The 23,262-nt window shown below is 40.0% G+C and overlaps 4 protein-coding genes across 4 annotated transcripts; 3 read left to right on the forward strand and 1 right to left on the reverse strand.

Moving 5' to 3' along the window:
• The first annotated feature begins 1,216 nt into the window (after window positions 1-1,216).
• LOC140776611 (heat shock cognate 70 kDa protein 2-like) lies at window positions 1,217-4,385 on the forward strand. Its single transcript, XM_073120362.1, has 2 exons — window positions 1,217-1,520; window positions 2,474-4,385. Exons 1-2 carry the CDS (start codon window positions 1,307-1,309, stop codon window positions 4,207-4,209), a joined length of 1,950 nt encoding a protein of 649 aa, XP_072976463.1. The 5' UTR covers window positions 1,217-1,306; the 3' UTR covers window positions 4,210-4,385.
• A 261-nt stretch (window positions 4,386-4,646) lies between these two features.
• On the reverse strand, window positions 4,647-8,326 carry LOC140776612 (beta-glucuronosyltransferase GlcAT14A-like). The gene is made up of 4 exons (XM_073120363.1): window positions 7,645-8,326; window positions 6,807-6,882; window positions 6,525-6,640; window positions 4,647-5,362 (listed from the first exon to the last, which is right to left on the reverse strand). Exons 1-4 carry the CDS (start codon window positions 8,156-8,158, stop codon window positions 4,854-4,856), a joined length of 1,215 nt encoding a protein of 404 aa, XP_072976464.1. The 5' UTR covers window positions 8,159-8,326; the 3' UTR covers window positions 4,647-4,853.
• Window positions 8,327-9,967: 1,641 nt separating this feature from the next.
• LOC140776745 (vacuolar protein sorting-associated protein 2 homolog 1-like) lies at window positions 9,968-12,639 on the forward strand. The gene is made up of 5 exons (XM_073120572.1): window positions 9,968-10,138; window positions 10,382-10,512; window positions 10,841-10,945; window positions 11,965-12,225; window positions 12,337-12,639. The coding sequence occupies exons 1-5, from the start codon at window positions 10,102-10,104 to the stop codon at window positions 12,472-12,474; spliced, it is 672 nt and encodes a 223-aa protein (XP_072976673.1). The 5' UTR covers window positions 9,968-10,101; the 3' UTR covers window positions 12,475-12,639.
• A 2,426-nt stretch (window positions 12,640-15,065) lies between these two features.
• On the forward strand, window positions 15,066-23,015 carry LOC140776499 (uncharacterized). Its single transcript, XM_073120227.1, has 6 exons — window positions 15,066-17,055; window positions 17,831-17,972; window positions 18,690-18,924; window positions 19,323-19,432; window positions 19,799-19,873; window positions 20,000-23,015. The coding sequence occupies exon 1, from the start codon at window positions 15,322-15,324 to the stop codon at window positions 16,849-16,851; it is 1,530 nt and encodes a 509-aa protein (XP_072976328.1). The 5' UTR covers window positions 15,066-15,321; the 3' UTR covers window positions 16,852-17,055; window positions 17,831-17,972; window positions 18,690-18,924; window positions 19,323-19,432; window positions 19,799-19,873; window positions 20,000-23,015.
• The last annotated feature ends 247 nt before the right edge of the window (window positions 23,016-23,262 follow it).

Genomic DNA, 23,262 nt, shown 5'->3' on the forward strand with positions numbered 1-23,262 from the left:
CTTAAGCAAATGTATATTTGAAGGTGCCGACTCTTTCCGTCTGTGTTATGTGCATCGCTTATGCTGTGTGACACATAAGTGTCAAACTGTAGCAGTCATTATTTGTGCAATTAAGTTGGTGATCATTCTTAAAAGGTTTGTGGTGGGCAGTGCTTTCGTTTCCTTATTGTATTTGCTAGAGGTGTAAGCAAGCTCAGCTCGAAATTAATTTCGAGTCTCTTTATTGAGCCTAAAATGAGTCTATTATCAAACCCCATTCAAATCAAATTGGACCAAGCCAATTCAAGCCTCTTGTCGGTTGATGGAGGAGGACGACCCGACGGCTGCTTGGAAAAGGAGGACGAGGTAGAGCTTAGAGGATGAGGCGACACTGTGGATCTATGGCAGCTTGACAAGGCAGCACCACGACAGCTCGAGGAGATGGCGGTAGCTTGGCGTCTTCTCGAAGGAAGAGGACACGATGGTTGCTTGGAGAAGGAGGGTGAGGCAAAGCTTAGAGGATGAGGCGGCACCGTAGATCCGTGGCAGCTTGACGAGGCGGCACCACGACAGCTCAAGAAGATGGCAACAACTTGGTGTCTTCTTGGAGGAGGAGGAGACGACGACAACTTGAGAAGACAAGCACGAGGGGATATGGGGTGGGATTAGATTTGGGGATTAGGGTTTTAATGTTTTATGACTTATTGCTCATAACCGAGCCTATCGAGCTGAGCCTAAGCGAGTCAGCTCTAGCTCAAGCTTAGCTCGATATTAATTTCGAGCCTCTATTAGTGGTTCGGGCTCGGCTCAACTCTAACCAAGCTGAGATGGACTTGAGTTTTAACCGAGGCTGAGCTACTCATTAAGCTTGACACCCTTAGTATTCCCTCTTTGGATCCTCGGTTCACTACACTTATAATTTCACACCCATCGTTATGTATGTTCCTCTATGGTTGAGGGAATTTGTACTTGAATTTAAATCCAAAGAGGTTTTTTTTTTTTTTCCCTTCACGAAGAGTAGTTCAATATTTCTTTTAACACGATCTAAATATAAATAATCTTGAAATATCAGCCATCCAATCGCTGGCAATTAGAAGCTTCTCGCGCCATCTAGAACTCAAATTGAGTTCCCGATCTTTCGCATCACCGTCATTTCAGAACAGATCCAACGACTGGTATTCCTCCGAAGATTCTAGAAAATCTCGTGAAGCTATATATACATCGTCATACCCTCCTATCCTTCTCCACATAATTTAGGTTAACTCGTTCTTCCTTTAGCCGCCGTTTCAATCTCTTCTACTCTCGTTGAGTTCTTCGTAGTTCTACCATGTCAGGAAAGGGTGAAGGTCCTGCGATCGGAATCGATCTCGGCACAACCTACTCGTGTGTTGGAGTTTGGCAACATGATCGCGTTGAGATCATCGCGAACGACCAGGGGAATCGTACCACTCCCTCCTATGTCGCCTTCACCGACACGGAGCGGCTTATCGGCGATGCGGCCAAGAACCAGGTCGCCATGAACCCCATCAACACTGTCTTCGGTGAGTTATCTCTTATTTCCGATCTCATATCGTCAGATCTAGTGGATCCATTAATTAGTAGATATTTGATAGTCTATCTGCGAGTTCCTTTTCGTTCACAATACCATTCTTGTTTGGATCTATCTCTGCTGTAGATTTATCTGTTCTTTTAGTGTTTTATAAGACATTTCTCTGTAGATCTGAGACTGGAGAAATTAACTCATTCATGTACGGTAGTCTATCTGAGCTTAACGGGTGGATTCATTCTTTTGGTAGATTTGACCGTTCCTGTATCTATTTTGATATTTATTTTTGTTATATCTACTTGTTCCTGTTGTGGATTTTGAGTTGGAGGAGTTTTGATCTTTGATTCATTGTTATTATGTTGTTGATGGGTTTTTATTTTGATCTCGCTTTGGAAAAGCGAACTCATTGGGATTAGACAGACCGTCTGAGCTTTTCCTGGCATAATTTTGTTGTTGAAGTATTTCTAGCAGACATTGATCGTGCTGTGAGGTTTTCGTGGTACTTCTTTTATAAGTTGGATGTTTTTCCATTATAAATTTCAAGTTGTAAAAGTCTTATTCCTGTTCGAATTTTTTTACCCGCTGCTTCTATGTTTTATTCTGTAGATCTGTTAGTTTGTGGGAGCTTACCTGTGTAATATTTGATACTTTTTACTATTTGTTTCTGGATCTGCTCGTCTAGTTGGAATATTTCGTCATTTTGAAGTGATCAGACAACAGTGCCTTTATATTAGACAACTGTGATTGCGATGCATTGTTCGCACGCCGCAGTACATTTAAATACTTAATGGCCAGCATCTACAGTTCAATCTAATGATTTTGTTTAAATTCTATAACCTCCGAAACTTTATGGTGCTCAACTTCTATATCAATATCGGGTTCTAGTTAGTGGCAGTAAAATGTATTCTAGCATCTAACTAATATAGTCTATACATCCGTATATTTCAGACGCAAAACGGTTGATTGGTAGGCGGTTCAGTGATGCCTCTGTACAGAGTGACATCAAGCTGTGGCCTTTCAAGCTAATCCCTGGCCCTGCAGACAAGCCCATGATTTGTGTCCAATACAAGGGAGAAGAGAAACAATTTGCTGCCGAGGAGATCTCCTCCATGGTGTTGATAAAGATGCGGGAGATTGCCGAGGCGTATCTCGGCTCCACCATCAAAAACGCTGTGGTCACTGTCCCCGCTTACTTCAACGACTCCCAACGCCAGGCCACCAAGGATGCTGGCGTCATCGCTGGCCTCAACGTCATGCGGATCATCAATGAGCCCACGGCTGCCGCCATCGCCTACGGTCTTGACAAGAAGGCGACCAGCGTCGGCGAGAAGAATGTCCTTATCTTCGATTTGGGTGGTGGAACATTCGATGTCTCCCTCCTCACCATTGAAGAGGGTATCTTCGAGGTGAAGGCAACTGCTGGAGACACCCACTTGGGAGGTGAGGACTTCGACAACCGGATGGTGAACCACTTCGTCCAAGAATTTAAGAGGAAGAACAAGAAGGACATCAGCGGCAATCCGAGAGCTCTCAGGAGGTTGAGGACCTCATGCGAGAGAGCGAAGAGGACTCTCTCATCCACCGCGCAGACCACGATCGAGATTGACTCACTCTTCGAGGGCATCGATTTCTATTCGACAATTACTCGTGCCAGGTTCGAGGAATTGAACATGGACCTATTCAGGAAGTGCATGGAGCCAGTGGAAAAGTGCCTGAGGGATGCTAAGATGGACAAGAGCTCTGTCCACGACGTTGTTCTCGTCGGTGGATCCACCAGAATTCCTAGAGTGCAGCAGCTTCTGCAAGACTTCTTCAATGGGAAGGAGCTCTGCAAGAGCATCAACCCCGACGAGGCCGTCGCATATGGTGCAGCCGTCCAAGCCGCCATTCTCAGTGGCGAGGGCAACGAGAAAGTCCAGGACTTGCTACTGTTAGATGTCACTCCCCTCTCCCTTGGCCTGGAGACTGCAGGTGGTGTTATGACCGTCCTGATTCCAAGAAACACCACCATCCCCACCAAGAAGGAGCAGGTCTTCTCCACCTACTCCGACAACCAGCCTGGTGTCCTCATTCAGGTTTACGAGGGCGAGAGGGCGAGGACGCGAGACAACAACTTGTTGGGTAAGTTCGAGCTCTCCGGCATCCCCCCAGCCCCGCGTGGTGTGCCTCAGATCACGGTGTGTTTCGACATCGACGCGAATGGCATCCTGAACGTGTCGGCAGAGGACAAGACTACTGGCCAGAAGAACAAGATCACCATCACCAACGACAAGGGGCGGCTAAGTAAGGAAGAGATCGAGAAGATGGTGCAAGAGGCGGAAAAGTACAAGTCGGAGGACGAGGAGCACAAGAAGAAGGTCGAGGCGAAGAACGCACTCGAGAACTACTCGTACAATATGAGGAACACCATCAAGGACGATAAGATTGCGTCCAAGTTGTCTGCCGATGATAAGAAGAAGATCGAGGATGCCATCGAGCAGGCGATCCACTGGCTCGACGGCAACCAGATGGCCGAGGCTGATGAGTTCGAGGATAAGATGAAGGAGCTGGAAGGCATCTGCAACCCGATCATCGCCAAGATGTACCAGGGTGCGGGTGCTGATATGGGCGGTGGCATGGAAGAGGATGGGCCTGCGACTGGGGCTAGCAGCGGCGCTGGTCCGAAGATTGAGGAGGTCGATTAAGGAGAAGAAGATGCTTCATCAGCAAGTTAATCCCTTGCTTGCTTAAATTACTGCCCTGTTTTTTGTTGTTCTAGTAGCAAGTTTGATCGGATTCTGTTTAGGATTATTTTTGGCCTTCGGGTATTATGTTTAGGCCTTTTGATTTCGAATATAGCTATATCCTTTCTTTTCCAATATTTTCTACCGAGCAATATCGTGAATTGTGATTTAGGGGTTCCTCTTTTGAGCAAGGTCTGGGCATTACTCGAATATCCTATATGTTGGGTTACCAATAATACCATTAACTCATCTAGCTTAAGCCGCTAAGGCTTCTTTTATGCCGCCATTTGTTTTCATTTACAAAAATTACAGTAGGAAGGGAGATGTTAATCTTTCAGAGACTCGATCAGAGAAGTTATCGAGGTCACCCATCGTAGCCAACAAAGATGAGAGCTGAGTAATGAATATAAGCATCTTAATTAATTAACGAAAATAAAAAGGTTTTCAACAATACAGGCACACAGATGGAAGCCATTTTTAACACCCACCTGTATGCAAGAATAGACTGAGCCCTTAGTAAAAACCAAAAAAAGAATAGATTGGGCCGGCAGCCCGATACAGCAACATTTTCTTTAATTACCAAAATTGGATGTAAAACAATTGAGCTATTTACACTGACTTGGCCTAAAGTTATCTGGATCAAGAGGCTTCATCAAGAACAACTCTAGCCTTCTTGACCTCCGCGTTGGCCTCAGCGGTCCATACTTCCCATAAACACTACACGGATCTTTACCAAATTGTGAGCTACCCAAGCACCATCCACCTGGAGTGAAGCGGCCGGCCCTACTCAATATCTCAAGATCAATCCTGTCTAAGACTGGATCGTCATTGACAAAATGTGCGAATGGTGCACCACTATCGGCCATAAGATTGAAATGCTCCAATGTCAAGTTAATGGGGTTTTGCCGAGGAGGGTCGTCCCACATCATGAATCGCAGATCACTGTTGACAGTGGTGTTCTGGAAGTACTTGGAATTGCATATGACAGTGTGGAAGTAACCCTCCGTAGATGACAAGAAGTTGGTGTAGTACATGAGTAGTGTCCGAGGAAGATTATCCCACCCCCAGATGCAAAACTCAAGAAATGATCGGGTTAGAACCACCCAAGAGGAACCTAGGTCAAGATCATGGAGAGTTAGTAACAGGAGCAGCACTCAGAAATTTTCAGGACCATCATACTGAAGATAAAACTAAAACATACTCCATATGCATCCAGGTGGTGCTTGTAATGCAAAAGTGGAAAAGGACCTATTCAGATTTCAGATATCATTACTTAAAGGTGAGAGATCGTAACATTATGCTGCATATTGATATATATCGCCTTATGTAAAAAGATGTATACAGGGGTTTCATTTGAAGCTTATAAATCTAAAAGAAACAAATCTACTCAGACAATTTTTTCAAAAAGGTGGGCCACTGTCACACTGTGCTACATATTGATATATCTCAGCTCACCAAGATGAAGTAAAACCGTACACAGAAAATGGTGATTAGTTGTTCATAGGGCTAAAAGAAAAGGATCTATTGAGACACCTGTGCCAAAAGAGTGAGCTACTAATAACACCATGCTGAACATGGATGTATATTGCCTTACCAAAATAATAAATGATGTATACAGATTTTCATTTTAAGCTTTAGATACTTGAGATAGAAAAAGAAATGAAATATGGTTGCTTTTCTACACCAGGTTCATTGTCAAGAAAATAAGCCAAATGGAGGCCCAGTCAACATCCCAACTTTCTAAAGCTGCAAAGTAGATAACTAAAAGGGGCAACAAATAAAGAGCAATAATCTCAAACAAATTTGGATCACTGCACTGCAACATCCAAAACCAGTACACCGAGGAAGACATAATGTGCAAGGTAAGACAGGTGGCCTAGTTATGCTATATAAATAGAGATCAGAATAACATTTACAGGAGAAGGAAAATTTTATATATTGAAATGGATATGTAAGGTCTAAGTCTCTACGTGAAAGCACGAATTAACAATGGCAGCATTAGTAGGAACAATAGCACGAAATCCTCATCTGACAAAGTACTGTCAGCTGCATGAATCCTTGTGTGCAGCAGCAGCAGCAAGATAACAACAAAAAATTATATGTCCAAGTCCACTTCCAGTTTGGTCACATCTTCATATTATGAAGGATTTTATAGAGATACACTATGATTTGACGCAGCATTATGTATGAGATCAGTTCATGTAATGGTTTAACAGGAACTTAATCAATTGATAAACAACTGAGTCAGTGGAAAATCTTATATAGTAAAGCAATACCTGCAAATAGTTTGAAAGAAGCAGGCATGCTTCTTTTCTCCTTTGTCCAGAATACATCAGTTATATTTGAGATATACAATCCTGGATCTACAATCATTGGCCTAGCCCTTTGATACCTACATGCATAAAATGAAATGTTAAGAGACCTTCCGGAGTTTGAAAAGCATTTGGAATCATTATAGGCATGAAAACACTAAATAGGTTGAAGCATAGAAGGATAGAGTAGTCATAACCATGAAATTTACAACTTGTTGGAAGAAAATAAGGAGGGGATAAGCTTACTCTTTCAAACCAATATTGCTTGTGTGCTCAATAAAGTTTAAATCCCTCGGCACGTATGAAAAAATGTGAAGAATGTCTGTCAAACATAAGGGTAAAAAGGTAGATGAGCTTCATAGCTTACAGTATTGATGCCCAATGGCACCGATTACTAAAAAATGAAAAAGAAGATACACTAATCAACATTATCTATTCTTCATACCACCAGAATCAAATAAACTGGCTTCAACAACTCTAAAAATATGCATTTGAAGACTAAATATGAAGTTTGCATTTATAGGAAGATAACTCAGAAAGTTCCAAAATATTTGTTATAGTCCAAAACTTTTATGTTGTCGATTGACATGGAACTTTAACTCAGATATATTGGTCTATAGACTATAGTGAAGAAGCTGATCGGGAGAACGCTAGTCCATTGTGCATTTAAAAAATAACAGACAGCCTCTTATATTAGGTGAGAGGATTTCTTGATGCTTCAAGGGCTTGACATTAGAAAGATAACTGCTTTAGATTCTAAATCAATCATGTTTATAAGCTACACAGAAAATGATACCGACTTTTAGTTACTAACAAAGGATCCTCTCACTATTCAGAAAATTACTCTTACACTCACTCGTGTAGCATGTCAAACATCAGAATTTGACAACAATTGGCAAACTCTAAAATCTAATGAATATATTCAACTCAACTTACTTAACAAACTCACAAAGGCATTTTATCAATTCCTTAATCCTATTAAGCAACTTAACTATTCTAACGAAATCACTAACATGAAAAGTAGAAAGTCAAGCATTACTCAATAAATCCTCATTAAATGAAATAAATGTAACAATAGAAATACCATCTTGTGACATGAGGGGGTAATCCGAGGCACTAAGATTAATAAACCAGCTCCAACCCTCAAACTCCTTCAATAGAATCGCCACCCCATGGAGCGTACAAGCAATCATCGTCGGGCCCCTATTCGACACCGGATTGCTCCTCTCCACCACCCGCACGTTTCCGAACTCCCGGAACACCGCCTCCTCCCGCACGAACTCCGCCAGATCCGCCGCCTCCGCCGACGATGCAGCGAAGTCGAGATGGAGTAGGTAGAAATTCCACGGATGGTAGATAGCCAATAGGAGCCGCCGGACCCGCGCCCCGTCCCCGGCGCCGCCGGATATCATGTAGGCGAGCCTCGGAGGCCTCGGAGGCCGCCGATCGCCGGAGTCGGGGTCAAGGTAAGGCGATCTACCAGGAGCTAGTGTTGCGAAGAGGAGGGGGAGGGTGAGGAGGGGGACGAAGAGGAAGAGGGCGAGCCATTTCCCTTGGAGAGGGAAGCCGTCGACGAGGCGACGATGGGACTTCCTCATTATCTCGGGTTAGGTTTAGAGTTAGGGTTCCGACAAGATGCCGACGATGATCCCATGGGTACCGTACGGTAGAGAGAGAGAGAGAGAGAGATAGAGAGAAGAGGGTTCCTTTTTAAATTAAAAAAATAAAAAATAAGTAGATAAATTGCGGAAGAAGGAAAAGGACATGGGACTGGTTACTGGTAGGAGGAGAACGTCTCAACTGTTGGATATCTACAAGCTGGAGTTTTCTATTTTGCAATTTCGCCCCAAATTTTTTCCCTCTCTACCAAACGTTTTAACTTGTTTGGTTCGTGTATAAAAAATACATTTTAAATATAAATTAAATATATATCTATTTATATATTTTTTATTTAGTTGTAAACCGTAATAATTGTCTTGAATAAAATTATATATTAATTTATAAAATATCAAACTATGAATAATAGGTTAAATATAATAAAATTTTAATTAAAAAAATGAGTTTAATTTTATCGTAAAACTTGTCGTGACTTACCTTTTGACTAAAATACATATAAATAAATATTTAATTATAAAATTATATAATTAATATGCAAATAAATATTATCTATGCACAGTATTTATCTCAGGATAAATGCCCTCTTGTCCAAGACTTCCTACTAAATTTAATCCCTTCGGAAATAAGTCGTACATCAGTATTGTGTCATAGATAGTAAAAAGAGTTTTAAGTAGTTCATCGTACAAAAATACCCATATATTTTTAAATAGAAATCCAAAAGTTATTGTCTTTTTAATATGTGTCTCACTTTAGGTTTATTTTAGTGCCGCCACTGATATAGAATTGGTTGCTTAGTTTCTATAATGGTTTCCAATAAGAACACTAGCTGTATCCAGCAAAGATGGAGCAGATAATTTCACTAATTTGCTGTAACATTCCAAATCCATTTAAATTAAAATTAGGTGAACAAATTTTCTAAGTCATCGATCGAGTTGGTAGGATGCTTCAGGTGTTAAATTAAATGCAAGAGATGTTGACTATGAACATGGCCACTACTTAAATACCTTTCCTTTTGATTTTTTTAGAGTTAAAATATGTAAATTTCTTAAAAAAAATAATCTTATTGCGCAATATATGTTCCATAATTTCTCACATATATTATAAAAATTTGCAGGATTTTAATTATGCAGCAGCTGTGTTGTGGTTGCCGCCTCCTCCTCCTTCGACAGCAAGTCGCTGCCTCCTTCTTCGGTAACAGCAAGCTGCAGTGGTGCCGCTACCTCCTTCTTCGGCAGCGGCGACTTCGGCTGACGCCTCCTCCTCCTCCTCCTTTTGCATCAACGGTGTCGCGGTTGACGCCTCCTCCTCCTTTAGTAGCGACAAGCCGCAGCGATGCCACCACCTCCTCCTTCAGCAGCGACAAGTCGCTGCGTGCCACCACGATGCCTCCTCCTCCTCCTTCGGTAGCGACAAGTCGCTGCGTGCCACCGCGGTGTCGCCTCTTCTTTCAGCAATAGCAAGCCGTCGTAGTGCCCCGCCAGCCTGTCTCCTCCTCCTCCTCCTTCTTTTTCTTCTTTAACTTGGCTTGGGCTCGATTTGACTTAACCCATCTTGATTCGGCTCGGCTTAAATAAGGCTTGATGATAGGCTCATTTTAAGCTCAAGCTCGGTCTGATTTGGCTCACGCTCAGCTCGAGTTGAATTGAGCCAAACCTAAGCTTAAAGCTTAGCCAAAGCTGGTTTGCTCAGGCTCGAATCGGTTACACCCTAGAGGTAAATCTTAATCAAAATATCGGAGTCTGAACCCGAATTCAACCTAGACTCGATCATCGGATCCGGATTTCCTAGTAGTCGGCGCCGTTTTCCTCAAGGAGTCGGTGATCCGTCCACGGCATGCTCCCACTACGAATTAAAAAGTGAAGGCATCGATCTGATAAAAGGAAGAAACGGATCTAAGAAATCTTAGCGATCTCTGCAATCCACCATGAGTTTTCTCTTCGGCAGCCGTAAAACTCCCGCAGGTAAGTTTTTGTTCAGGTTTCGAATTGAAAGCTATCGCTTTTGATCTATGGCGATATTGAACCTTAATTTTCTTCTTTTTCCCCAATATTTTGGGGTTTAATTGGTCATTGGGATGTTAAGAATCGGATCTGATTTTAAAATTTCATGAGAAAAACTTTGGTTTTTATGATTTTTTTGAGATATTTTTTGCTGGAATTGTTAGCTTAGATGTCAAGAAAGGGGTTTTTTCAAAATTTTGGCAGAGTTATTGCGGGAGAACAAGAGAATGCTTGACAAATCTATCAGGGAGATAGAGAGGGAGAGGCAAGGATTGCAAACTCAGGAGAAGAAGCTTATCGCGGAGATCAAGAAGACGGCTAAGCAGGGTCAAATGGTAATTCCCTTAAATAATGGTATAGCTTAGTAAATTTTGAGTTTAATTGTTGTAATGTGTTGCATAGTTTTTATGATACTCACGTTGCCTTTGATGATATGGTTTATCTAGAAGTGAGATAATGTTTGGTTTGAACAGGTAATCTTTGAATTGGAGTATAATTGTGATGTATTGGTGCTTTAGAGTTGAAGTAGTTTATAAAATGCAAGCCCAAACTAGATTATTTGGTTATATTGTCCAGTAAAGTAAAGTGCATCTTGTCTATTTCTCTTTTGTCTTTGTAATTGTCAAAATAATGTTTCTCTGTTGGTGTCTGTAATTGTGACAGGCAGCTGTAAAAGTGATGGCAAAGGACCTTATTCGGACGAGACATCAGATTACAAAGTTTTATGCGCTCAAATCACAGCTTCAAGGAGTTTCTCTTAGAGTCCAGGTGTTCTAATTTTTTTTTTGTCACTTGTCCTTTCTCATAGTGATTGTGATGTGGCAATCCTCATTCATTCTATACTAAACTTTGGTTTTCTGGCACAAATTACTGTTTGCAGTTAGGTGCTTTTCAAAAAGGAGAACATTGCAAGTTCAATATTTTTTCTTGTTCTCATCCCCTATCGGAGAAAGTAGATATATGGTAGACCTTTTGGAGGTCTATTTATTGCAGAACTGATATTAAAGTGGTTCTTCACTCTTATGAGAGAAAGAATGAAACCCCTTTCAATGGGCCAGTGATCAGCAAGCAAAGGCATCAGTAGTTTATCAGAAACCTGTGGAATATTCTAAGCAATTCGTAGTATATCATATTCACTTGGAGTTCACTATTCATACTTGATATCTTTATACTCGATTTGAGAATGAAGCTTTTTAAGATACATGCGCTGTTGTCATTAATTTTGAGATTAGTTCCTTGAATGCCTTCATTACTTTTTTCTTGCCTTCTATAGACTGACAAGGTGCTGGTTAACACCTTATTCTGAATTGGCCACCACCTGATCTCCAATTTGAAAAGATTGAATAAAAGATAAAGCAAACAAATTTAAAATCCACATCTGCATGGCAAATCTCGGCCTACCTGACAAAGCTGTCAAGTTGGTCATGATATAGAGAATGGGTTTGATGTACTTACAAGCTTGCAAGTATCTTTCTTTTTTCGAAAGAACTAGTTACAATGAAATGGATGAAACTTCTTTTTACAATTAGTTGTGCTAATGGAGCATATATGAGCACTTCCATGACAGAGACCTCTGTAGAGTGCAGTCTTTGGGAGTAGGCTGGCATATGGGGAAATTGTTAACAATGCTATGTGATTAGATGAATAGTTAGAATTCTAGATTAGTGCTCGACAGTGTAAGAATAAGAATCACGAGTGGAGATCATTAGTAGTATGTTCTGCATCATTTGGTGTATATATTTCCTGGGCACTAATTTTCTAATTAAGTGAATTTTTTAACAATGCAGACACTTAAGTCAACACAAGCAATGGGTGATGCTATGAGAGGTGTCACTAAGGCCATGGGACAAATGAACAGGCAGATGAATTTACCAGCATTGCAGCGAATAATGCTAGAGTTTGAGAGACAGAATGAGAGGATGGAAATGGTAAGTGAGGTCATGGGAGATGCTATAGATGATGCCTTGGAAGGGGATGAGGAAGAGGAAGAAACAGAAGAGCTAGTGAGCCAGGTTCTTGATGAGATTGGTATTGATATCAATAATGAGGTGACTTCTCCTTTTCTTTTCCTTAAATATTTCAGCTCATTAAATTAAATCTATTTTAGTATTTTCTTTCCATAAAGACTGTACTGATGTGTATTTGTTGTGTTCGTAAAGCTTGTCAAGGTGCCCTCAGCTGGCATTTCTGCTCCAGCAGCACCGCAAAAGGTTGCCCAAGCTGAAGCAAGTGGGCACGAAGATGGTGGGATAGATGATGACCTACAGGCAAGGTTAGACAATCTTAGGAAAATGTAATTAAAATAGAGAAGCTGAAGAAGTCTACGAGAACGAATGTTCCATGTACATGGGTGATATATAGTTAATTTATGAATCTTGGTGTTTTATTTTCTGGAAATAATTTGGGCTTGTCAACAATCTGCCATCCGGCTCCAATAATATTTGCTGTCATCATTTTCAGTATGTACCCTTACTAACATGGTTTTCTGATTGCCGTTTCAAGTATATTGAAATACTTCTTATTTAGTACCTTTCAGCCTGACAGCAACCTCCAGCTATTAGATGGTTATTGAATGAACGACTTCTTGACCGTTGATATTCAGCGGATATGTTTTATCTATTTATCCAAGGAGGAACAATTTGCATCTTTTTTTTTAACTTTATTCTCTGTACATTCAAGATATCAGATATATGTCAAGCATCAATATGTAGGGACACCTTATTGATCACAGGTTCTTGAACAACTGAAAATGACCTCCCAAGTTCATGAATCCTTCAGCTTGTGTTGCTTCTGTATGATTACCTCTCACCGGCTATTGCAACTGTTGAACCAGCTATGCCTCCTGATTCTGTTTGGCGTTGTCCTCTGCCCTCCTGACTCCACGGAAGGACATCCCGAATGAGAGTAGAGCCACACATTAATGCAAGAGAGTGTGGAATTTCTGCAATCAGGAAGCTGCAAAAGAATCCTTCACAATTGAGTTTCACGACAACGAGCCTCCAGGACTGAGATTCTCATAGTGGCCTCACTCTCGTGCTTTGGAGCATCAGAAGATGAAGTCAAAATAAGATGATGTACTTGCATGATGCTGAAAGCATCAGTTCTGATTTTATACTGATTTTAACTGTTGCAGATATGGACTAAATGCAGTCTATACTAGTTGAGGAACCATAAATCCAATGAATTTGATAGCTCTTTGGTTAATGGGCACTTGGTTAGCGTGGAATCTGTGGATAGGAGCTCAGACAGGGCTTCTTGTGAACAAAGCCAGAGGTGTCATGGAGAAGAAAGATGTGGATAATCTGAGACAGGAGACTTGAATTTGTTAGGCAAGAAAGGTGCAGTAGGACTTCATTTGTTGAGGTAACAAGATCAACGGAGACAACAGCAATAAGCTGTTAATTCCAGATATTTATTATATCTGTATCTGATGTAAGGTATCTTTCTTCATTCAGTCATTCAGCTTTATATCTCTATCTGATGTAAGGTATCTTTCTGCTGCAAGGATCTATTTTCACAGTTTTCTTGACAATTTTTTTTTCCCCTTATGTTTGAGCCATGGATTCTTATAACCTCAATGCTAGTGAAACAATTGGACGGCTTTTGTAATGCGATGAGGCCAGCATCAAGAGCTTCCAACTCAATAAGTGGGACTGGTTTGTGAACACTGAATCAGGTAAAAGAGATTTTGATGAGGTCAGATGCATTATAATTGATTGTGTTCCCAACTTAAAACTTCTTCACATCCAAAAGTGGAAAAAGGTGAAAGGCTTAGGTGTGAGTGCTCCACTCTAACCCTCTCTAAAAACAGCTGCAGTGCACTACTGAACCAATCATGCACTTAGGTCTAGTAAAGATGATGGATACCTCCACTCCTTAATTTGCACTTTTTTTATTGTCTTAGAATGCAGTAATGTACAAGATAGTCCATTTTGAAGTGCTTTATATGTATATATATATATAATGATGACATACTTTGTGTTGATGGAGTAGTTCACTATAAAATTCTCTCTTTTGATGCTATGTCATGCAGCATTCTTGTTTGAACAACAAAGCTGATGATAAGTGTACCATGCTGCCAAACTTTGAATGGGTTGCCCTTTGACATTCTCATTCCCCACCTTCTATTTATGATCTGATAAGGATGAACTCTTTCTCCCAACCTTTGTGATCTTTGACTCGGACTCCTTTGCTTCAAAAGCTAACGAAGTAGGGAAAAACCTAAGAAGAAATATTAAATAAATGAGTCTACTTATCACTCTCGTGGGTATGTTCTATGACTAAATTTAACCTCTTTTATATAATAAATATGTTTATAATTTCTAACTCTTTAATAATAATTATATGGTTAAAATAGTCTTTTTCCAAAGACTAATTTTAGTTTTTATCATGATTAGATAAGTTTTACCTAATCATGATATTTCTTAAAGTACAGTAGTAACTATGATATTTAAATTGTACTTCATAATTTGTATTAATTTTTTTTTAATTTACTATCCATCCCTATATTATTTTGGGTTAGTCAAAGGAGTCAATTTAACCTCTTCTATGTTATTGCTATCTTAACAAATTTATTCTCATAATCCTTAAAAAAGAGTTAACAAATTTATCAACAACTTTTGCTTTATGATTAATTTAATGCAAGATCTCAAGATCAATGTCTCTGTCAGTGTAGAATAGAGGCGGGGTAGCTCCCTCAAGACAACCTACCGCTTTTTGACCGATTCCTCCATGATTGAGGAGATACGAGATCAGACACCGCGTTTTTAATACGCCGTCACCGTCATCTAACGGCAGAGGCCGGCTCCATCTGGTGGAGGTTGTTCCAATTAACGGTAACAACCGTTACCGTTTTCCCCTCTTCCTCTCTTCTCTCTCTCTCTTCCGCTGTTATCTCTGACGGAAACGGAAACGCTCGAGATGGGGACGACACATTTCCTCCTCGCTTGGATTCGAACCAAAAAAGGCAATCCTTTAACGAGATCCTTCCCCTAATCAAATCTCTGGTGTTGTTAATCTTAGAGGTCGGAAAAAATCTCGCCTTTTTTCGCCATTGGATTCGTCGATTTTGGAATCCTTAGATGGATCTAGGGTTTCCTGTGCGATGCTATTGGTGATTTGTGAGGTAGATTTGAGATCGAGCCATGGGGGAATCCCTTATCACCACCTTATCCATGGAGAACCACCACCCTTCCACCCACCTCTCCATGGATCCCACCGGTGGAGTCAACTCCTACGAGGACTGCGACCGTGAGCTCTTGATTCAGCTCCAGCCGAGCACGCTTTCCGGCGCCCCTGACATCAACCTTCCTCTCTCCGCGGAGAGATCTCCGCCGTCGCAGCCGTGGGGATCAGATGCCTGCGAGATGCTGGACGTAAGTCTCGGGACGCAAGTCTTTGATTCCGACGCTGCCGTTGCCTTTCCGAAGGTAGGCAGTGGCAGCCGCAAGTGCGCGAAGAGGGGGGATAGCATCTGGGGCGCTTGGTTCTTCTTCAATTTCTATTTCAAGCCTGCCTTGTCGGAGAAATCAAAGGCGAAGGTAATCCAGGACGCGAATGGGGTGTCAGGTTTCGACAAGTCAGACCTCCGGCTTGATGTGTTCTTAGTCCAGCATGACATGGAGAATATGTATATGTGGGTATTTAAGGAGAGGCCTGAGAATGCTCTTGGTAAGATGCAGCTGCGGAGCTACATGAATGGGCATTCTCGCCTTGGTGAGCCGCAGTTCCCATTTAGTGCGGAAAAAGGTTTTGTGCGATCTCATAGGATGCAGCGAAAGCATTATAGAGGTTTGTCGAATCCGCAGTGCCTTCATGGGATCGAACTAGTTAGGTCACCCAATTTGTCGGTGGTTCCTGAGGTTGATCGCAAGAAGTGGGTGGAGCTCACTGGACGGGAGCTTAATTTCTCCATCCCACTTGAGGCTAGCGATTTTGGGTCGTGGAGAAATCTTCCGAGCACGGATTTTGAGCTCGAGAGACCATCCCTCCCATCGAAGAGCACCTTGAATCCCTATCAGAAGAAACTTCTTAATGGTTCTGGTCTCAATTTGTCAACACAACCATCAAATCATAATTCTGGGGATGGAACAGACAATTCCTCTATGTCCAGCAAACGCAGGAAGGATTTCTTCCCCCATGCAATGGATGAGGATTGTTGCTTAGCTGGTAACTCTTATTTAGACAGGGCTCAAGATATGGACGTTCACACATCTGAACTGTCATGGATAAATGAATTTACCGGTGTGATGAGGCATGCATCTGGTCCTGTGACTGCTGCGAAGACGATATATGAGGACGATGAGGGTTACTTGATAGTGGTTAGCTTACCTTTCTGTGATTTACAGAGGGTGAAGGTGTCTTGGAGGAATACCCTTACTCATGGAATAGTTAAGGTATCATGTCTCAGTGTTGCTCGCATGCCCTATATTAAACGACACGATAGGACGTTCAAGCTGACAGACCCTTCTCCTGAGCATTGTCCTCCAGGGGAATTCATAAGGGAAATTCCATTGGCTACACGGATTCCTGAAGATGCTAAGCTGGAGGCATACTATGATGAATCTGGAACAGGGTTGGAGATAATGGTCCCTAAACACAGCATTGGACCAGAGGAACATGAAGTTCGTGTGTGCATGCGGCCCCCTCATCTAGAGCCAATGAACTTATGTTAACCTTAAAAAGGCATCATTGTTCACTAACTTTGTATGATGAAAAGATATTAATGGAATGAAGTTGAATTGCTCCACTGATGCTTCTTTTGCAACTCAGCTTTGCTGACTACCCATATCTGCTGCCATGATTGGTTCGAATAATTTCCGAGATCACTCAACTGGTACACACTTGGAAGTTCTCAAGAAAATGGTACAGGTTACACAGTATGTTTCTCGGATATTTTCCTTTTCTTTTATTTTAGATATGAATAGCCTAGATGGAGGTCACATTTTCCCACTTACCACCAATTTTTATAGGCGAGCTTTTGCTCTTAAAAGCTCATGGATATGTTTGCAGTCCCTCCCACCTGCTTTTAAGTAAGAATCTAGCAAGTTTGTTCAGACAGACATTGCCAATTAATATCTGTTGCTAGGGGTCTTGTTAATGTTTTGTTGGAGTTCTTGAGCATATGTATTACTATTTCATTAGATGGAATTTGGCAATGGATGGTCTGGAATATGTAGTTATTATTCGAGTGGAATGAGCAATCCATACTTGACCTAGATTTTTTGTGGTTCATCTATTTTGGTTATTTGTTCGATTTGTTAATAGCCATCCTTTCCGTGCACTTACTGCACTTATTTATATCTAAGAAAACCAATATGCCATTATTTCATATTTCTGCTTTTACTTGCGTAGCGAGCATGTTGTGTATTATTGTTCCGTTGTCGGCTAAAATTTTATTGAGATTATTTGCTAAATTGGCCAAGCAATATGTCATCTTTACCTTGTTACATTTTTTTTTACCTTCCCTGTCTTACACTGTTAAGTGTTATTTAGTTCCTAGCTTTACCTGAAGCTTACACATTATTTAGAATGTCTTGCGTTAAAAACTTAAAATGCACTGGCACTGAGAGTCTGTGAAATCTATTTGGTGCTTATGTTACCGTTGTCTATCATCTGATACCTCTAATATGTCTACACTTGTCAATTTGACAGTTGACATGGTTCAGTATGTCGTTAATGTGCTGCTTTCTGGTAGTTGTGGAAGGTCAACTAATTTGAGTTTGCTTCTATGGTGTCTTCACTTCTTAGTTGAAGTATAAGTATCCAGTTGCGGAGCCACATGCTATTGGCCTTTGTTAGTACCTCCATTCTTTGTTTTCTATTTGTTGGAACTAAATTAGAGAAGTACTTATTTTGTGACACGTTGTTAACTTGTTATGTAAGTATATGATGTGATTTTTTTTTAATTACTGCTGCTAGGAATAGTAATGATCTAGTTGGTTGGATGACATTGATAATTGAATTTTGTTTGTTGTGTTTTATTCACACTGCAAACCAGTCATTGAACAGCTTTACAAATTTTGTAAATTCGCATGGTCATGACAAATATATGTATGTTTTCAGGTAGTATAGCATACATATTCTTTAGATATAGGAACTGTCATATAAATAGCAATTCCCACTTTATGCAGCATTATTGGCGCAGATTCCTGAATTTTGGTATATTGAGATTTTTGTATGAGAAATTTAGGAAATACATCACGACTGATGCACTGTTGCTTTTAGTAGCATAAGGCATAGACATCAACATACTCTCATTTGATATCATATATTTGATGTTCCATTGCTTTGGTATCTTAAGAGTTAGAACATTTCAGGGCCCATTTCTTTTTCCGCACTTTGCTATCCTTATTTTTATTTTTGTATTTGTTCAGAAAAGGAATTAAGTGTAATGATTATAGATGATAATGAATGCTTATTCCTAATAAGTTATTGATAGTATTTTAATTTTTGGTATATTTGACGTACCCATGCATTGTTCATACGGATAACAGCACTCAAATGACCACAGAGGCCTATTGCTGCAATGGATTTCCACTCAACAGACGTCAGAGGTCTGTAGACACCAGGATCAAGCTAATCTTCCAGGAGATACCTCTGCTCAACCGTCGATTCCTTGGTGGATTTACATGGATCTGTCTCAGCAACCAAGGGGCTCCTGGACATGCTTGCCGATTCTGTCATCGTCTCTGCTAACACTTTTACTTCTGTCAGAGCAGGTGCCACTACGGTGGTTCAAAAGAATGGTGGGTGATTTGCGTTCATATTGGAGGCCATGGAAGTTGTCCTCAAGTTATTTCTTACTATAATTTTGTTGTGCTTTTAAGAATTTGGAGGTTTTTGAATCATAAGATTAGAAAAAAAAAATTGGAGGACTGATTTTTCTTTCTCTAGATTACATATTTAGTTTTTGTGTAGATTTGTCTCCTTGGGGTTTGGAATATGTTCGGGCAGTAGATTTTGCATCCAATCTGGTTTTGAATTCTTGAGGATTAGTAAGAATCTTTTCACATCAGCTGTACATTTCTTCTTCAAGTGGTAGCTTAGTTAATACTTCGCATGAATTGGATTTTACTGCTAAGCATGTATGTAAATCCATTGATTCCTAGAGGATTATGCTAACATGATATATTTTCGACTGCAGGTGTTAAATGATGGTCTTACAGCTATACATATGTCGTATGCTTATGGTTTTGCCATTATTCTTCTCATGTTGGTGTAAAGATTGCAACCCTTACGTTGACGACAAAGCAAGTGGGTAGTTGTACTGTTCTTTCTCATGTGAAAAGAAGTTGTCCTGATTGTGTTCTTGGATTTCTGTACTATTTAGCTGCACCTTTCGAAATTAATTTAGAAAGTCTACCAGCTGGAGAGACAAACAACAGTGTCCAGAATTTCAATCTTTGTGCAATTTCTTGCTTGTGGAAGATGTTTATTGCATGGCCATTAAAGTTAGAAGTCATTATTAGAACTTCACATCCTATTACGCATTCATCATTCAATTACCTTTTATTTGTGAAATTATTTTCCTGTGGACTTTTCAAAAGAAAAAAAGTCCATCTCTAGCAAGCAGCTTATGTTGTACAACTTTTTGGTTGACAATTTTTGTTGATTCTGTAGGTAGAATTGACTTTGGTAATGCAAAATTTGCAACCAAAGATCAAGGCAATTCAAGAGAAGCACAAAGGCAATCAGGTTTACTCTAATTTCTTATCTCAAACTTCAAAAATACCATGCAAAATAGAGTTCTTAACTTACAGGAAACATTAACGTTCACTAATCTTGTAATATGGGTATCTTTCTCTTGTTTGTTATGCCCAGCCACAATAGATGGATCTTGCAATATGGGTATCTTTCTATTGTTTGTTATGCTCAGCCACAATGCAGTTTTATTTTGACGGAGGGAAACCGAGTCAAAGCACTCCCTTGTTGTCAGCATAGCTGAAGATGGTGACCTCAAGCTAGTAGTGATGTACTACAATTTTTTAACTTGCTTAATTTACCTACTTTTCTTTTTGTTGGAAAAGAATCTTTGTATGATTTATTGTGTTTTTTCTTCTCTTGTTAGGACAGAATACAACTTGAGACTGCTCGTTTATATAAGCACTGGTATCTTCATATTATATCTCCCTCATGTTGTTTAATTTGCTTTTATTTTTACTCTCCTTTCAGTGTTCATATTTTAATCCTTTTGGACCTATGCACTTTCTGCTATTTTTAATGTGGTTTCTGGTTTCTACAGTACTCTCCATTTAATAACAAAAGGACATTTAAGTGGCACCTCTCCTCTTTATGCTTTATCCTCTTAGAAGGGTTGCTTGACTGTGCTGGGCTAATTGAATGTAGTACTTGCACTCTAGTAATTTCCAGCTTAAGAAACTGTGTTAGATCTGGTCAATTTGTTTCTAACTATGTCCAAAAGAAACTTCTTTCATGCCTATGTTTAGTTAATTACTTAATTGGTTCTTTCTACATATTGACCTTACAAATACATTTCTTTATCCTACCTTTCTTTTGTTGGTCTTATTAATGATTAACTGTTATGGTCATCGATCTTGCTCTTTCTTCTATCACAAAAAATTATTTTATGTTTACTTGGGTAAAATTATTGTTAACCAACGGTTTTCATGCTATGGCTTTCAAAGGAGCAGGGTGTTCAAGTATATATGACTGCAGAGGACACTTAACACTCATCTTACTGTGTCACAAAAGTTCATTTCCACTGAATGCTTTGTTTAGTAGTACTTCAGCTTAGTAAGCTTTTATCTTCTGATCTAATGGTCATCCTCTGAAAGTGTAATCAGATGGGCGATTTTTTTTCTTAATCATTTTGCAATTTCTTCCCCCAAGATAGTAAGTACAGTACAAGATAATTTTCCATCTTCTTTTGCAGCTCTTACCGGATTATGATATTTTTTTTCTGCTCAATTATTGTCTCTATGGGCATTTTTTTGGTGCATCTTCTTAAGATGTTAATTTATTGCCTTAAAGCTGCCTGTAGTCATTGATAGGTTGTTTCCCTACTTTGGCGACAATACCTGTATGGATTGGTCCATATCAAGCTCTTTCAAATGTGGCAAATGAGGCCCATCACTGAATTGTTTATTTTATGACTTGGGATGTTTTTTTCCTAGTAACTGTACATGTTGACCTGTCAAGTTGTTTTAGGGAAGGGGTTGCTGACAGAAGGGATTTTCTGGATTTCTTCTTTGGGAGACCCAACTACATGCTGCTAGGCAAAGTGGTGCCAGCATTTCCTGGCTCATTCCTTTTGTTTTAATGAAGTATTTCCATGTTGAGACACGAACACTTATTTTACTGTAGAATATGCACCAATTTGCTGCCATCCCTTAGATTTACTCATCATCTTAAGGTGAGATGAAGGGGCAGGAGGCCAATCATTCTGCCAGACGTCCCTGCCTGGGAGCCCCTTCACCTTTACCGAAGTCTTTAGTTTTTTTATTTATTTTTTCATTAAGCTAAGCTAAGGTGTCTTCAAATTGCTACACTACCATCATAAGTTTTATTTTGTTCTTTTTGAAGAATTCAGAAAGCCTGTCATATTTATGTTTGTTTCAAGGTAGACCTGTTGAAGAACTGAAGAATGCTAAATCCAATGAACTTCTTGATTATCAATATCCTTAGTGACAGTCTGACAGATGTTAACATCCTCCATTAGGTTGGTCTGACACCATTGCATACCTTGTTTCACCTGTGCTTCTGGTTGTTTCTGAGTGCAGGTCCATGGAAATTCACCTTTTGCAAAGTTTTGTTTGCTATTGTTGTTTTATATTTCTTTTCCTTTTTTCCCCTTATATTGGTTAAACATTTTAACTTGTATCATGTTTAACTGCAGTGTGACGATCCATCTGCAAAGAACTCACTGCTTGTACTCAAGTTTTTTCCTTTTATGATTGGTTACTTCTCTTTGTCCATGCCTTTAGGGTTGTCAATTTATTGGTAGGTAACTTGGTGTTTACTTTTGGTGACAATAGTGTTCTTTTTCTATAATTACAGCTGGCAAGGCTCTTGGTACTTAGTTACGGGAAATAGAACTCATGTGAAGTTATCTTCAAGTAGAATTTTCTTATTGCACAAAACTAAGAGGATATGTGAAGTTGAGTCCCACTTAACTTCGGCTATGCAGAATTATTTTTTCCCTTTGTCAAATGATGGTGCACATTGCCCCTTTTAACTCATTTAGTGTGCAGTCTATGGACTTTTTCCTTAAAAATAAATGAACTAGTAAATGAACTCATTGAGTGTGTGCTTGTATTGCTTTCTTGTTGTGAAGTTGGCACACTATTGTGCACCTCATTCCTCATTTCCATGGAGTTCACTTGGTTACAATCTGAATGAACTACTTTTTTCTTAAAAGAACATCAATTGTATATATAATGCTTACTTGTCTCACTCCTCATGGCAGTGATGTCTGAGAGGAGGCTTACAGTTCCAGCCGGCGGCAAACAAGTTCCAGATTATCCTGGGCCAAGGAAAGGCGAAAGACAAAAAAAAGGAAGCGCACAGTGCAGTAGTCTCAAGACCAAATGTGACGATTTCTAAAATCTGGTGAGTAATATGCATCCTACGCAGTTGAATCATCACAAGTCCCAGCTGAGAGAGGAGCAAAATTTGTTAGCTTTCGCCTTTTGGAGAAATATTTGTAAATTTATCCTAATGCTTCGCACGGTCCCATTATTGTTGGCAGTCAGTTGTACCATATTGTTTTCTACTTACCATTTACCACCACACATATTCATATTAACTGTAATCATGCCATCATAAGTTTGCCATTTGAGGCCCATAATATTAGATTTTTTTCTGGCTGACATCTCTTATCAAGCAAGCAAACTGCCTTGACTTCTACCGAGTTCCAGATCAAACTACATTTTGCGGACAAAAGAAGGTTGCAGGATTCCATCTTTGCTGTGAGATGCCACCAGGAATTCCTTTCCTTTACAGATGCTTATTGCATTGCTACTAACAGATGTCCATCAGAACTGCGACGATTACGTAGGCATCTAAAATTGGATTCTGTTTCTTTTCTCGTCACACAGGTTGACTCATAACTCTTTTCACCTCAG

Source organism: Typha angustifolia, chromosome 14, assembly GCF_048772165.1.
Source record: "Typha angustifolia cultivar Huaian chromosome 14, ASM4877216v1, whole genome shotgun sequence".
Classification (NCBI taxonomy): Eukaryota; Viridiplantae; Streptophyta; class Magnoliopsida; order Poales; family Typhaceae; genus Typha; species Typha angustifolia.

Coding starts and splice junctions, on each gene's coding strand:
- LOC140776611 (XM_073120362.1), top strand. CDS start 1,307: ATGTCAGGAAAGGGTGAAGGTCCTGCGATCGGAATCGATCTCGGCACA. Junction 1,521..2,473: donor CCCCATCAACACTGTCTTCG/GTGAGTTATCTC, acceptor CGTATATTTCAG/ACGCAAAACGGTTGATTGGT.
- LOC140776612 (XM_073120363.1), bottom strand. CDS start 8,158: ATGAGGAAGTCCCATCGTCGCCTCGTCGACGGCTTCCCTCTCCAAGGG. Junction 6,883..7,644: donor CCCCCTCATGTCACAAGATG/GTATTTCTATTG, acceptor TATGTTTGACAG/ACATTCTTCACATTTTTTCA. Junction 6,641..6,806: donor AGCAATATTGGTTTGAAAGA/GTAAGCTTATCC, acceptor TTATGCATGTAG/GTATCAAAGGGCTAGGCCAA.
- LOC140776499 (XM_073120227.1), top strand. CDS start 15,322: ATGGGGGAATCCCTTATCACCACCTTATCCATGGAGAACCACCACCCT.
- LOC140776745 (XM_073120572.1), top strand. CDS start 10,102: ATGAGTTTTCTCTTCGGCAGCCGTAAAACTCCCGCAG. Junction 10,946..11,964: donor GAGTTTCTCTTAGAGTCCAG/GTGTTCTAATTT, acceptor TTAACAATGCAG/ACACTTAAGTCAACACAAGC. Junction 12,226..12,336: donor GTATTGATATCAATAATGAG/GTGACTTCTCCT, acceptor GTGTTCGTAAAG/CTTGTCAAGGTGCCCTCAGC.